This window comes from Haliotis asinina, chromosome 15 (assembly GCF_037392515.1).
Source record: "Haliotis asinina isolate JCU_RB_2024 chromosome 15, JCU_Hal_asi_v2, whole genome shotgun sequence".
NCBI classification, from domain to species: domain Eukaryota; kingdom Metazoa; phylum Mollusca; class Gastropoda; order Lepetellida; family Haliotidae; genus Haliotis; species Haliotis asinina.
Genome location: NC_090294.1, coordinates 8,765,935 through 8,781,861, shown reverse-complemented (window position 1 = coordinate 8,781,861; position 15,927 = coordinate 8,765,935). Strand labels below are relative to the sequence as shown.

The following is a 15,927-nucleotide window of genomic DNA, read 5'->3' as shown; positions in this document are numbered from 1 at the left end:
GCAGTGTAATGCAACGTTCTGACGTAACTGCATCCTATACTCAGGTTTCTTGTTGGTGGTACTGACCTCTGTGAGCTGCACCTCCAGGGCGACTGGGTCCATCTTACTGTACAGCTCATGTACTGCACCACTAACATCACACACCTGCAACACGCAGTACACACACACTTTACACACCCCTGCACCACCAGGGAAGTCTTGTACATACTACAGTCTTAAACAAGCTGCAAAGAACAAAAAACATCAAAAAATGGAATCTACACTTGAGGATCACTGTTATGGTGAAGGACAAGGCATCTGTACAATAGGTTGAACTTCCTGAAAAACTAAAAGCACCTGTCATGATGGTATGATCATAACAGAGTTGGCCTCTCTCACAACACATTCAGTTTGACTGACGAGCCAACTCTAAAGCAGGACAACCACATCAATGTAATCTAGAGCATCTTTTCAGAGTCAGATCCTCATCAGGTTACATAAAATGACAGTACTTAACAGATACAGTAAATTTCAGTAATAGAAAAATAGCTTATCAACTGCATGTGATATTTGAATGATGCAAGAAAGTTTCAGCTAATCCTATTAGTGTTACAAGTACTTCCTGTTGTAAGTCATTCTAGGACAATGAAGCAGTAGTTAATAACCAACATTATAATGCATTTGTCATCATAAAACCTGATACTACATTAGTTTCAAAGTGAAAAATATTCTAAAACCATTCTTTCCCATGATACTATATGATAATGTCAGCTGTCTTCCTGCTTTGTGGGTTCCTCTTATATTAAAGTTAACATGACCATGCAGATTAATATTTAGTCCCTTAAAAAATGGTGGCTGAGTGGGTTAGGCCGCTCACTTTGTGGCTACTGATTAGGTGCCTGACACTGAGAGTGTTGGTTTGAATCCAAGGAAAGACCTCAACCCAATAAAATTACTACAATCTGTACTTTACTAAGAAAGTGTAATTCCCAAAATAACAAGTGTTACTTTTGACATTCTAAATAGCATGGTGTATTCTTATTCATCCTGTAACAGTTATCAGTAATATACATGTACAAAATAAAAGACAAAATCTTTATAGAGCACAGAACAATGATTAATTTCAAGTAGGGAAGTCTATACTTGCAAAATCATTCTCAAAATGAGTTGGATTTGTTCTCAAATACATTCTCCAGGGTATTGGAGAAAAAAAAGGCCCCAGGTAACAAACACAATCTCAAGGTGGTGTGATAATGGGAATATAAAAGGCACCCTGGATGAGCAATGTAAGTTTTATATTACCGTATTTGAAAACAAAACTAACCACATTTGATTGTGAGAAAAAGATAGCAAACAAAATAGTCACATAAGCATTATTCTATTGAATGTTACCTCATGAATCATAGTGAAAAATCCTCCCCTGCAACAGAACATTGAAATACCTCAGATATTTGAAACATCCATCAATCATATTGCTAAGATATAGTATTGACTGGCAAATTAAATTACCCAGTGATATCAGGTCTATAAGAGTTGTCTCCCTGAATAGTCTTCACGAGATTCACCTGCTACACATTCTGAGTTTTAAGCTGGGAATTTAACCCAGGTCTTTGGTAAGCAACGGTTATAACTTAGCACAAGTCTACTACACCATCCTATAGTTAATGGACTTGTAGACAGTAATAGGCAATATTTTCCTTTCACACAACCTTGACCTTTACTGCATGACATCTGACATGAAATAACATAGAATAATTACGGTAAGAATCAAGGTCAATATGAAACAAATAATAACAAACGTGAACATGTATCAAGTAAGATATTTCATCACAATAACTGAGCATGGTCTTAAATGTTTGTTACTGCCATGGTCATAAACAAAAAGTTATTTATTTTCCTGTGCTAGACAAACTGACAGGTAATTTCTAATGCAAATTAGTTGAGAGAAGAGAGGCATGTGATTGTGATGCATGAACTTTGAGTTATACATATATTTGAGAGTACATATAGTTTCCTGTCTCACAGCTATGATAAAGTAGGCATATTTAAATGTTTATTTATTTAGATGTTGTGTATTTACCCTCCAAGTCCTTCCAAGGCATATGCCTGAACAATGGGCCATTTTTCCACAGCAAACTTGTCAAATTGGTGGATATGACCTGTAACATCAGACACACACATCAGAATACTTTCTTCATCAGTAACACTCATCACAGAAATAATATCAAGAGATGCTAAAATAACTGAAAAAAAACAACACTTCATTTCTTCAGAAAATATCAAATGAAATATATGCAAACAAGTTAATTATAAAACAATGTCTACTAAATATACAAAGAATTTTGAATTGCTGTAAGGAATCCCCACTCTAGGAGAGAGTCAAACAATGCTAGTGACCGGCCAGAGCTGCTGTAGGGAATCCCAACTCTAGGGAGTCAAACACTGCTGGTGACCTACCTGAGCTGCTGTAGGGAATCCCAACTCTTGGAGAGAGTCAAAAATGCTAGTGACCCATCTGAGCTGCTGTAAGGAAGCACCACTCTAGGAAGGAGTCAAACAATGCTAGTGACCCATCTGAGCTGCTGTAGGGAATCCCAACTCTAGGTGGGAGTCAAACAATGCTAGTGACCCACCTGAGCTGCTGTAGGGAATCCCAACTCTAGGTGGGAGTCAAACAATGCTGGTGACCCACCTGAGCTGCTTTTGGGAATCTCCACTGTAGGAAGGAGTCAAACAATACTGATGCTGTATCTAAGGTGCTGTATGGAATCCCAACCCTAGGGAGTCAAACAATGCTAGTGACCCAACTGAGTTGCTGTAGGGAAGTCCCACTCAAGGAGGGAGTCAAACACTGCTGGTGACCCACCTGAGCTGCTTTTGGGAATCCCAACTCTAAGAGGGAGTCAGACAATGGTGACAACCTATCTGAGCTGCTGCTGGGAATTCCCACTCTAGGAGGGAGTCAAACAATGCTTGTGACCCACCTGACCTGAGGGAGTCAGACAATGGTGACAACCTATCTGAGCTGCTGCCGGGAATTCCCACTCTATGAAGGAGTCAAACAATGCTTGTGACCCACCTGACCTGAGGGAGTCAGACAATGGTGACAACCTATCTGAGCTGCTTTGGGGAATCCCAACTCTAAGAGGGAGTCAGACAGTGGTGACAAACTATCTGAGCTGCTGCTGGGAATTCCCACTCTAGGAGGGAGTCAAACAATGCTTGTGACCCACCTGACCTGAGGGAGTCAGACAATGGTGACAACCTATCTGAGCTGCTGCTGGGAATCCCAACTCTAAGAGGGAGTCAGACAGTGGTGACAAACTATCTGAGCTGCTGCTGGGAATTCCCACTCTAGGAGGGAGTCAAACAATGCTTGTGACCCACCTGACCTGAGGGAGTCAGACAATGGTGACAACCTATCTGAGCTGCTGCTGGGAATCCCAACTCTAAGAGGGAGTCAGACAGTGGTGACAAACTATCTGAGCTGCTGCTGGGAATTCCCACTCTAGGAGGGAGTCAAACAATGCTTGTGACCCACCTGACCTGAGGGAGTCAGACAATGGTGACAACCTATCTGAGCTGCTGCTGGGAATCCCAACTCTAAGAGGGAGTCAGACAGTGGTGACAAACTATCTGAGCTGCTGCTGGGAATTCCCACTCTAGGAGGGAGTCAAACAATGCTTGTGACCCACCTGACCTGAGGGAGTCAGACAATGGTGACAACCTATCTGAGCTGCTGCTGGGAATCCCAACTCTAAGAGGGAGTCAGACAGTGGTGACAAACTATCTGAGCTGCTGCTGGGAATTCCCACTCTAGGAGGGAGTCAAACAATGCTTGTGACCCACCTGACCTGAGGGAGTCAGACAATGGTGACAACCTATCTGAGCTGCTGCTGGGAATCCCAACTCTAAGAGGGAGTCAGACAGTGGTGACAAACTATCTGAGCTGCTGCTGGGAATTCCCACTCTAGGAGGGAGTCAAACAATGCTTGTGACCCACCTGACCTGAGGGAGTCAGACAATGGTGACAACCTATCTGAGCTGCTGCTGGGAATCCCTACTCTAGGAGAGTGTCTCACAAAGCTTATCACCTACCTGAGCTGCTGTAAGGTATCCCCACTCGAGGAGAGTCTCGGACCATGTTTATGAAGGAACGGATCTTGAACTCTTCTGCTTCCTCTTCATCTTCATACTAGAAAACACAATAAATTCATAATGACAGTTACTATAAGAATATAGATAATTGCAATTTAACCTGAAGGATTTCAGCTTTCATCTAGCCACTTACACTTTCCACAGTTTACACAATATAGATATGAATTAAAAATACTGATATCCAACTAACCTCAGAGTCAGTCATGCAGTGGAAGCGGATGTTGTACCAGTGGCTGATGTACGGCAGCAGGTAGTGGTAGTTGATGGGATTACAGTAAACGTCCACACTTGACTTTCTTACCAGGATCACAATATCTGGATATACACAACTTGGGACATTAGAAATCAAGGCAGCTGAAACTGGATCGTCACAGGTTGTACACGAGAAAGGCTATCAATAATAGTACCAACAGATTGATAAAAGATGGTCAAAAGACTTATGATGGATGACATTAGAACATTGTTTGGGTGATAAACTCTGTTACAGCTATTCAGTGTGACATGTCATTGTTTTGTGTGAAAGCTGAGAACAAATGAATAGTTTCTGATGTGAGTGTGAAAAGTTGGAATTAGGCTGGACAGACCAGTCAGCATTTTAGAATATGAGAGTCAGTGGGTGAAGGTTGTACACCATGTTCAGTATTAGATAATATAAAGATACCGTGGAACTGGCAACCAGTGGGTGATAGCATGAACAACCTTCCACTTTATCATGCTACAATACCACAGTCAGACAGGCCAAAATGTCAGTACAGGTACATTTCTATGGTTCTGATTTTGTTGTTAACTCTCTCTATATCGATGATGGAGCATCACTATGAGTTTATTCATTTTAGCCTTCAGTATACATTTATATTATTAATGACCAACATAATATATAATACATATAGATGCATGAGATTCTTACCATCAATAATCTCCTCTTCAAAGCCAGACCTGTAAATAATATAGATGTTATGTATATATCAACATATATGAATAATTAAGCACCTAGTGTTTAGTGAGTTTAAATGAGTATTGACCTGACTTTCTTCGCATTAATTATTGCTGTAAGGATTCATTTATTGTAAGATGCACCACAATGTACTACATGTGTTCTGTCATCTTTTAATTATTTGAAACCTTATTATAAATGCTTTGAAGTTTGAAATCCTAGGAATTACTCACGGGAAATTTAATCAAACATGTCTTAAAATGATGAATACAATCAATTTTACTAATGAAAATAAACTAACATGATGGGAAAATAATTTGCTAGACTTCAAAAGCAACACCTTGAGCTTTAGGAATTCAGTGAGTGAGTGAGTATAGTTTTATGGCACATTCAGCAACCTTTTTTATTCCAGCTATACAGCAGCAGTAAATAATTGAGTTTGGACCAGACAATCCAGTGATCAACTCCATGAACACTGATTTTTGTAACTGGGAACTGATGACATGTGTTAACCAAGTCAGCAAGTCTGACCCCCTGATCCCATTAAGAATAGCATGAGTTTCTGAAGGCTAATATTCTAACCCTGGTCTTCACGGGTACTTAGGAATTCAGTTCCAATCTTGAGCTGTAGAACACAATGAATCCATGTTTAGAACATAATGGAGATATATGCATTAGATGTTGTGGATGTCATTCCTGGAGTTAATATCCCAGGATATAACTTCTAGTTTGTATCAGATTCTAGTATAGCTTGGAACTACTTCTAGGAATCCTTGTCACTTCATACTTACTTTTCAAATTCTGCTTTTCTCAATTCGAAGAATCCAAAGAGCAAGTAGTTTATCAACTCTCTCGTTCCATCATTGTAGCGACTGTCAATCCCTGTGTTATAAAGAGTATCGTAATGAGGATATTTCAGTGACAGCACATCAGCCACATACACTACATTCTATTGGTTATCTCTTCTATGACAGTGTAAGTACATTTTGTTCACTGCCTGAATCTGTACTATTCCATATGATATTGAGGCAGCCTCCATATATTCTGTTGAGGACAAGATAAGCATTGAACAATTGTGTGAATTTAGTTTCATGCCAGTTTTAGTAGTATTCTAGCAATATCACTGCAAGGGAGACACGAAATGCGTTTCAAACATTGTATTCATGTGGGGATTTGAAATCCATTTGTCGGCATGACGAGCAAACACTTAACCACTGCCCTATCCCATCATCCCAGATAGTGATTGAAATATGTTACATAACCTCCTTGTGACAGCATACCTGTGTCAACAGCTTGTACACTTGAGTTTTATCAAATGATAGTGAGTGCTTGAACATTTTTTAATGTCATTGTTAATTATTTGTCATTGTGAACTATTTCATGGGTATTAGAGTTTGGACCATGTAAACAAGGGTTCGAAGGTATGAGGAATGGACTACATCACTCGTGTATGGCAAGCAGAGCTGTTTATTGGCAATTATCTCGACTTGCACAGCAATGTCTACTACCCATAGGTCAAAATCGGTAACATGCCTTAGGTATATTTTTCTATGTTAAACTGGGCCATGTGTGATTTTACGCACGCTTCAGTTATTGTTATGTAGCTTCATTAAATGATCATCTGTATTGTAATAACCTATCAGTGATGGTATATATGTTAGAGAAAACACTTCTCCTCAGTTTTGGTAGACACTATAAAACCATTGGGGTTGGGAAATCCCTGCCCCTCCAGTTTTACATTGTCTACCAATATCTCGGAGGCATGTTTTCTCCTATACGTAGAATATGGACACGTCTACAGAATACTGTTGCTTAGTCTTATGCAAGTGTCATCGTCAAGGCTTGTGCATTTCATTCCAGGTCAGGCTGACCTAACCTCAAGTAACCTCAAGATGATGAGAATTTCAGGTTAACAGAGTAGCACTTGTTCATGTAATATGTTGTTTGAAAGTTAATTACTATATAAAAACTTGACAATGAATGACAGTGTGGATTTTGAATGTCTGATTGCACTGTTTCTAACGTGCAGTGTCTGTACTTGGTGACATTACCATTCAAATGCATATAAGAAATCAATGTTTCAGCTACCGGTCATCTTGATTTGTATAAATCATTTTTTTGTGATGAATGTAACGGTATGGACCAAAACATAGTACGTTCACAAACATAAAAGGTATACAGACACAATTGAGCACCATTTTGATTGTCTCATTCTTTCAGTCAAGACTCAAAGCATTTAGTGAGGGTGCTCGTCAAGATAAATTTGTTAACCATGTGTCAGTGAGTTTGATATGGAGATTTATCATGTGTTCAAGTTAAGTATCAAACTCGAACTTCGTTCTCCACATCAAACTCGCGAACACATGGTAACTTACAATATTCAGTAATGCAACTTATTGCAATGCAGGTTTTTGTACTGCAATACTTATTGGCAGCTTACATACTTGATGTACAATTATTGACACTGAACTTTTTTTTATTTTTCCACCCAACATAGTGGAACATACCAAATATGTTGTAATATGTATGGTTTCAAAAGCATACTGTAGCATATCAGTACACACATTACTGAATACTGAATTACATTCCACAAATTTTCTGATGGAACCAATTTGAGTAGAATTCATTCCCATTATTATGTTAAGATTGTTCTGATGCTACATTTTAAATCTCTCTGCAGTACCTGCTATACACAGTATAGCATCAGGAGCTGTTGATGAGTCACTAAGTCCTCTTAGTAAACTCTGAACATGGCGCAGTCGACTTGCACTGAAAACATAAATAAAGTTAAGAATGTGATTAATGTGCACAACCAATGCATGAATAAGTCACAAAACCAAGTTCTATGCATAGTCAACTTCTTTATTGCAATGAATGTCACATTTTGGTGAAGGTACTAATTTTGTTATCATGCAAATCACTTGACAACCAAGGTAATACCTACATTGAAACATCACAAACATTGCCATGAAGATGCAGACTATCCAAAGAACTTTCTTTCACCTTTACAACATCTAAAATGCCTCTCAAAGAAGAAATGAATGAAGGTATGAAGACATGAGAGTAGTCATATTACTGTTAACTTTCTTGCACTTAACACCTTGGTTTATCTGAGATAATAATGAGTGCACTTTATAAATGGCCATTATTTTTTACATTATTTCACTTCTTGATTTCAAAAGGCTCAGTGAATTAGCTTATGAACACAACTAAAATGTTGTACTTAGTAGTATCAAATATGTACTGGGGGCACTGGATTGTTTGACATATATTTCAGTTATTATGAATACCCCTATGTTTTTATTAAGACGGAAACTGACAAAGTGTCCTGGTATTCTTTATTCTTGCAGTAAAATACATAGCAATGTCTTTTTATAACAGTCTGAGATAGGATGTAATTTTCTAAAGAATATGAGTTCGTTTACTTAGTTTCACAAAGGAAATTTTCTGTGTACAGAAATGTTTTAACCTTGTTCAAAACATTAATGAACATATATCATTGACATGAATACAACCAGAAAAGAGTAAATTTCATTAATAATATTTCAAAATATATTAGAACAATCATTTTCACAAACAAATTTCATCCTTCACATTTGCTCTATAATTGTAATTACTTGGGTTTCAGGTGACATTTGCCTATGTAGGATTGTGTTGGCAAACAAGTGCTTCTTTTTAATCCAAATGTTCTATACAATATCGGACACAAGTGGCTTGTTCATGATAAATCATTATTCCAAATGTTTCTGGAATATCTAGGTCATAACAGATACAGCAACATGATATACTGAATCATCTCATATTTTCCAAACATATGCACTGACTTCATCATCTTAGATTTTAAAAGTAAATATTGCACTGGGTTCCTGCAAGACCTTGTGTGCTATCTTGGTTGTTTTTATTTCGAGTTCCCCCATCAATAAACACTAGAAATAACAAATAAATGTTTAAGATTTTTCGCTCAACAAAAGACACAGAGAACACAAGTTAATATTGACAAACATCAAACGACTAACATACGCAACAAGAAATCACACGAAAAGCATTATGATGATAGATTTATTTACTTATACGTCTTAATACATCAAGCAACAGTTCTACGATTTTCCAAGGAATCTATTTCCGTATGTAAAAACACTCCAAAATAACACATTTGGACTTCTGTTGGTCAGTCATTGGTTCGGGGTTTGTAGTGAATCATGGATTTCGGAAAATAGCGTTATTAGCAACGAGATTTACAGATGGTATTTCTTCAGAACTATTCATGCACATCAATGAAACTTTGAACTATACCTGACATATTGTGTGAATGACTCATATTTTATGTGTCGCCTGGCTGAAGAGGGTCTCTTAACTTGTCTTGATGCCATTTTACAGTGAGATGCGGTGTCTGAATTACAACTCAGTCGCCATTACAAAATATGCACTTCCGGTGAAAAAACACACACAGGAGTTGCTTCCCTTTGGTGTTTTCGTTCACTGTTCTCAATTAAAGTGGCACTGATGCGGAGCGAATAATGTTTCTCGCGAACGATCTGATTACGAAACCAAACTACAAATTGGTCAGCGCCCTCTCCCTTGACCGTGACGGACAAAGGGACTGGGCTCCGGTCCACATTAGCAGAATTTCTTCACCTAAACAGTCAGGAGACCGGATGCCCATTATTTACAAATATCCATGGTATTCCTTGTCTGATCGTAACAAAATATCCCACCAGAGTAGTGTTTTTCGGATGCTTGGATGGTATAGTGACTGATTCAATTTGATCTTATTTCCGTGTTTTGTACCTCGATATTTAATCACGCTATGTGAAAGTATGATGTCTACAGGCACGTAGCAAGCCATTTGTTTCAGTCTGAAAGATTGCAAAGCTTTATATTTAGATAGTTTTGAGTGTTGGCCCAACTGTGACAGCAAATATCATACGTAAATTTTGGTAGCTATGGTAGCTACCCTGGTTTATTATCTATGATAATAAAAACACACAGTTGATTTATTTGAACTCGTAAACTAAAAACGATGACTTTGATATTGGTAGAGAAATCCGAAAATGTTCTTACGTAAAAAAGAAAATCGATTACACCTATTTACCCAAGTACACAGCAAATGCCTGTATGTATTTCTTATGTAACAACGAAGTTCCTTTGGTATCCTCAAAATAGTTTCGGCCCATAAGTGTTTTCAGGCTGCATGCGACACAGAGATTACATATTCCTTGCTGTAACTCGCGTTTGATGGTGTAATCCTACACGTGTTATCTTGATGGCCAGTTAATGAATTTACAGGTATAATTAGTGGTAACACCACTCAGGTTACTCAACAAAGGTTCCCGTTTCGCGTTTCTCCTGTCTGGAGTAAATACTCAACACTATAAATTAAGGTCTGTAGTGGCAAATGTATTGTGTGTTATGTAATATGTGAATGTAAGTGATGCAAGAGGGTTTATCAACTGAGTTACAAAAACAAACATCGATCAAAGGATTAACCGATAACACACTTATCTTCTACAGCGGATTTGTCAAAAGGCAGTGTGTGTAGATGTACTCATCTTTACTGACTACACCCTGTCGTAAAGTTTGAGTGTAAAAACAACATCCTCCCTTCAAAGAATTAACCACCATTGCGTTGATTGATTGATTGCTCATTATTGATTGAGTAACTAAATTACTTAGAATGGCGGACATCATACAATTAGTTGCCAGGTGTGCTGACTTGGGTGACCAGTGAGAGGTTTATCGGGTTTTCACCACTTTCGCAAATTAGACTGTTGTAAGAGAGCAGGAGCAGGATTATTTACCAGCTGCAGATGAATGGAATATCGGTCTTTTTTGTGCATATTGATGGATACATTCCTTAACAAGGTAGTAGTCTGATATTGTTGCTATAAGATAAGTATGTTTTACATTCATAATTTGCATTTTGTTTTAATTTATTTGTTGTAGCATTCAGCAGAACCTATATGACAGAAAACACACACTAGATCGAGTGTATGTGTGAAACAGGATCCACATTGGTAGTCTATAGAATGTTTAAATGTTACAGTCATGTTAGAAATGTACTATAAGTATAAGCAGTCCGTGTGTTCTTTCATTAATTTTCAAAATCATACAAATATGACAATAAACTAATAAGGGTTATGATACCAAATATAGAGACGTACATTGGCTTCGTTATTTTTCCGTCCTAATAGTCTTTTACCATTTCTACCACTGGCAGGTGATTAACCTTCAAAGTGTTTAATTTGTTTTCATAATACATTTGTAATGAAGTAAAAATGACTTCACCTTAGTTGATCTGTCTATACTTAAACTCTCAATTGCGCATAAGGACTGCGCATAAGAGATCACGAACCAGTCACGAATTCTGGGATATCATCCGGGTACTCACAGGAGAAAAACAATAACTAAGGTTTAAACCAATCCACGGAAATTGCTCTGCATCAGTGCCCCTTTAATTAATTAAAGGTCACATGCAACGTAAAACACAACTTTGCAGATTCTGATACCTTTAGGTATCTACTTACCGAAACAAATCATGAAAAGTGCCAATTCAACCTATAAAGTTGAAAAAACGCTATGAAAAAGTAGCACGCGAAATCGGAGTTTTATCGTATTATATATGTATAACATCTATAACATCCATAACACCTGTATATCTAAAACATCTAAGTACGATAGTTTCACTAAATTTCCCCCAGCGCTGGGGGAAAAACTGGTTTCTACAGCTGCGCTGCGCTGCGCCATAACGCATGCGCAGTGAATGGGTTCGCGGAGCTTGAAACAGTATGTCTCTTCTTCACCTCACCTGAAGAAGAGACTAGAATCTGTCTCGAAACGTTGTGACCTTGTATAATAAAGAAGTTGAACCATAAAGCACTTTTAGTTTGATTCCTCCAACTTCTAAATGCCTTTGAAACATCTTAACTTGTTGATTGTAGTAAGCAGCCGCTGTCACAGAGAAAGCTCAATGTCTGGTTTATTGACACCTATATGTCTGCTTGCCTGTCTGCTAAAGACAATATACAACAGACAGCTTCAATCACTGACCACATGCAATTTGAACTTACTCGTAACACCTATCAGGCTATACGCCATAAACAAAATAAATTGATTTATGACTCATGCACCCGAGTCCAGTCTCTGCCACATTATGTAATTAAGCAGGTGTGATACTTGTACACATGACAAGTTTTTATGTCTGTGGGTTGCAAACAAACTATACATCCATTTTTTGGATTTGACGGAAACTGGTGCAAACTCTTGTCAGCTTCAAGTCCTGCTTTGTACTTGAACGAATGACCCTTTCCAGTCACGCAGTAGTTTACCGTCTCTGCTGAGATGATTTTGGATTTGATCGAACTCAAATTCAGAGAACGTGTATCTACAAAACCCAACATCTCTATATACATTCTCTGTGGATAACAACTTCTAGTGTAAATGATTTTGTTTGACAACGGTATATGAATCCATACTGAAACGATGCATCAAGTGCAATAAAAGTAGTTGTTATCCATAAAGAATCTTACTTTCTTGTGACCAGTCATACTTATAAATACACAATGAGCAATCAGCGTATCAGCAAATGAACCAGCCAATCGGAAGCCGTCGTTACACTTGAGTGTACAGTCACCTGCTATGACCGGGTTCGGTCTCCCGAAGACTCCGTTTCGAGGGAAGTAAGCCCAAGTACAAAATATTGCACTTTTGAATGGCGATTGTACGCTTATAATTTTGTTTATTTGTTTTTTAACAAGCAGCAATGTATGTTAGATGTCATGAATAAGTGATAATTGTGTTTTAATTATGTTTGATTTTAATCAATACCGTAATAATGATACAGTGATACAGCGCTTTTTTAGTAGATTTGTGATGAAACACAAATATGGAACCTAAACAGCGAATTCTGAAGAGAGAGAGAGAGAGAGAGAGAGAGAGAGAGAGAGAGAGACGGTTACAATCTACGGCGCTTTGAGTTTCACATCATCTATACTGTGAGATTCAGTTGCGTTGGTTTGGCTAAAGAAATGCGTTTTAGTTCGGTTTCGAAGAGTGAGAGTTCTTGTGTTGATTGGGAGTTTGTTCCATAAGAAAGGCACTGCATGCTGATGTAAAAGACCGTTCGACGCACGACTTGGTTCTGGAGCTTGGTACCACCAGGAAATGGTTGCCGGCTGACCGCAGACTGCGCCGAGGTTGGAATGGCTGGAGAAAACTTGAGATGTAGTCAGGAGCTAGATTGTGTAGAGATTTGAAAATGAGGAGCAGAATCTTGTGGATGGTTCGGTGAGTGAGTGAGTGCTGTCTCTGTGCTGTGTATGTCCCGGTATGCCGATTGTATTTCTTCATAACACTCAGGGCTTGCCATGTGTTGTTTCAGTTTTTTATGCCATAAAACGCTTAGTCAACTTTGACAAACGAGAAACACCGTTCGATAGTTCTTCAGTATTTCTTGGTCGAGATTGTAGAGTCATAGCAGCAGGAACAGTCATCTCTGATAATGAAGTGTTTACAAGGTGTGTAAAGAAAGGAATCACTACAGTCTGACATAGTTTTAGTAGCCATGTCGACATCGGATCCAGTGTGCACGACTTTGTAGGACTGTTCTTACTAAGTTGTCCGATTTTCCCTTCGCTCGTCGGAGGAAATAGCCACAGGGGATGTGATTCTGGTCGCTGAGCGACCCCTGCGTGAGAGAGTGAGTCTCTTGAGGGAGCCAGGTTGTGCAATGAATCTCTGATTTGTATGATCTTATCATCAAAGTATTTGTGGAATAGTTTGCAGAGTTCATCTAGGGATGGACGTGAAGGCAGAGCTCTACTTCTGTCTTTGAAGAGCAGATTGTTGGAGATACGAAAGATGGTCTTTTCTGGGATGATGCTTTTCCTAGTGCTTCTCTGTACTATGAACGCTTGGCGTGTTCTGTTAGGGCTGTGGCATGTTCCTTTCTGCGTTGTGCATTTTGTCGTGGATTTGAAGATGAGACTTGACAATAAGTAGCTCCAACTTTCGACGTTTGCAGTTGACATTACTGATGGTATCGTTATACCACAGAGCATCATTGTGGACGGAGATTGTGCAGTTCTTGAGAGGGGCGTGTGGCCATTTACAACATCTCTGCGTTGTTGTACAACTGGATACAGTCTGATAAACACAAAGTTCTCGAAATTGTCCAACACAGAGCAAATGTCAGAGCTGAAGTTCTTAATAGAGATTTTCTTCCATTTCCTGTTTAAAATAGACTTCCTGTCCCGTTTAGGAACCATGATGCTGGCGGTGAAGACCACCGCACAGCGGTCTGATTTCACAGAGTGGTCGTTCCCCATCCCCTCATCTCTCAGCCCTGTCTTGTGATCACTTCGTTCTGGGTGTGACCCTTTCTGTGGGCTGGCTTCCTGACATGCTGCACCAGATCACGGTCTTGTAAGGTGGTCTGACCCACCCTTTTCCCCTGGGAATCAAAATGGAAGTTAAAACCACCACACATTCAAAGTTTTCCAGGATGCAAACTTAGAGCGTCAAGGAAAGTGCAGAATCGATCAGAAGATACTGAATGGTGTTGGAGGTCCGTATGTAACAAGGAAATGTTACTCTCAGAGTCAAAGATGAACTTGAGAGACAACACTTCATACGATGTTTGTTGATGGTCAAATTTAAGATTGTTGTATTTCTGTATCCCATGAATCCACGAACTTATTATTCATGGGTTCCAACGTTTTGAGACAATTATTTCATTTCAACTTCGAACGTGTGGTCAACTCCAAGGAATTTATTCGCGTAAACACGTTATGTTCATTACTTTGAAATTTGTCGTCTTTGAGCGAGATGGCATATACGTGGATTTAGCCCTTTTTTATTTATGAGTATATATGCTTAAACAATTAAGTACCTGATATAACAAAGCTGTTTAACAAGCTTTATCTAGCCTCATGTAAGAATGTCGAGTTTTGATTGGTCCACGTGACTCTGATAAAATACCGTGTTTACTGTTCAGAACATGTCACGAACACATACAGTCAGTGATGAACATAACTTTCAACGACATAGCCAAAGTATGATTGCACCGATCATTCGAGAATTGTACGTCCAGGTTGGTTATTTTCTTTAGACGTGACGTGAAGTGAAGTAACTGACTGAGGGACTGGATTATCCGTGCACAAGGAGATTCGAACCCAAACTTCTTTCGGCTGACTCGTACCCACATATTGGACAACCCGTGCCCACTCGAACCTAAACAACTGAATGACCCGTACACCAAATATGCACCCGTACCCAATGTATATGACTTGAAGTGATTGTGCATCTATGAAATTATATGCATTCAGTGACCCGGAAACACTATTTGAGACAGATAATGTACTGGTAACTCGGTCCAATAACCTCTTGAGACACCAACCAACTTCCAACTTTAATTCTAAATTAAAAGACAGAAATGATCCAGATTCAATTACTTACTGACTGCCGTCATACAGCTGGAATATTGCCCTGCGGCGTAAACCTAAAGTCACTCACTCACTTTACACACAGGCGTATAGTAAATAATAACATAAGTGTGTATGAATCAAAAAGATGAAACCCACGTGTTGGGGGCGGGTGTCACCCATTTTCTTCTGTCTGTCTGTGTGTGTGTGTGTGTGTGTGTGTGTGTGTGTGTGTGTGTGTGTGTGTGTGTGTGTGTGTGTGTGTGTGTGTGTGTGTGTGTGTGTTGGGATGCAGCGATCAAATTTTTACACATGATCTCGAGGGGGATTATTTTGTACATTGTACACATTATACACAAAATCATCATCAAATTATGAACGGTCCCTATGAACCTGTTTCTGGTGTCCCCCGCCGTGATTGCAAAAATGCAACGTAAA

The 15,927-nt window shown here is 38.9% G+C and overlaps 1 protein-coding gene across 1 annotated transcript in view; it reads right to left on the bottom strand.

Moving 5' to 3' along the window:
- Positions 1-9,446, bottom strand: part of LOC137266022 (dynein axonemal assembly factor 9-like) — a 126,130-nt gene extending 116,684 nt beyond the window's left edge. The window contains exons 1-9 of the mRNA XM_067801519.1: positions 9,365-9,446; positions 7,755-7,840; positions 5,863-5,953; positions 5,045-5,073; positions 4,328-4,452; positions 4,078-4,174; positions 2,060-2,138; positions 1,372-1,399; positions 67-144 (exon numbers count right to left, since the gene is read on the bottom strand). Coding sequence (XP_067657620.1) covers positions 67-144; positions 1,372-1,399; positions 2,060-2,138; positions 4,078-4,174; positions 4,328-4,452; positions 5,045-5,073; positions 5,863-5,953; positions 7,755-7,840; positions 9,365-9,441 — 690 coding nt within the window. The 5' untranslated portion in view covers positions 9,442-9,446. The remainder of the gene's footprint in view (positions 1-66; positions 145-1,371; positions 1,400-2,059; positions 2,139-4,077; positions 4,175-4,327; positions 4,453-5,044; positions 5,074-5,862; positions 5,954-7,754; positions 7,841-9,364) is intronic.
- Positions 9,447-15,927: the final 6,481 nt, after the last annotated feature.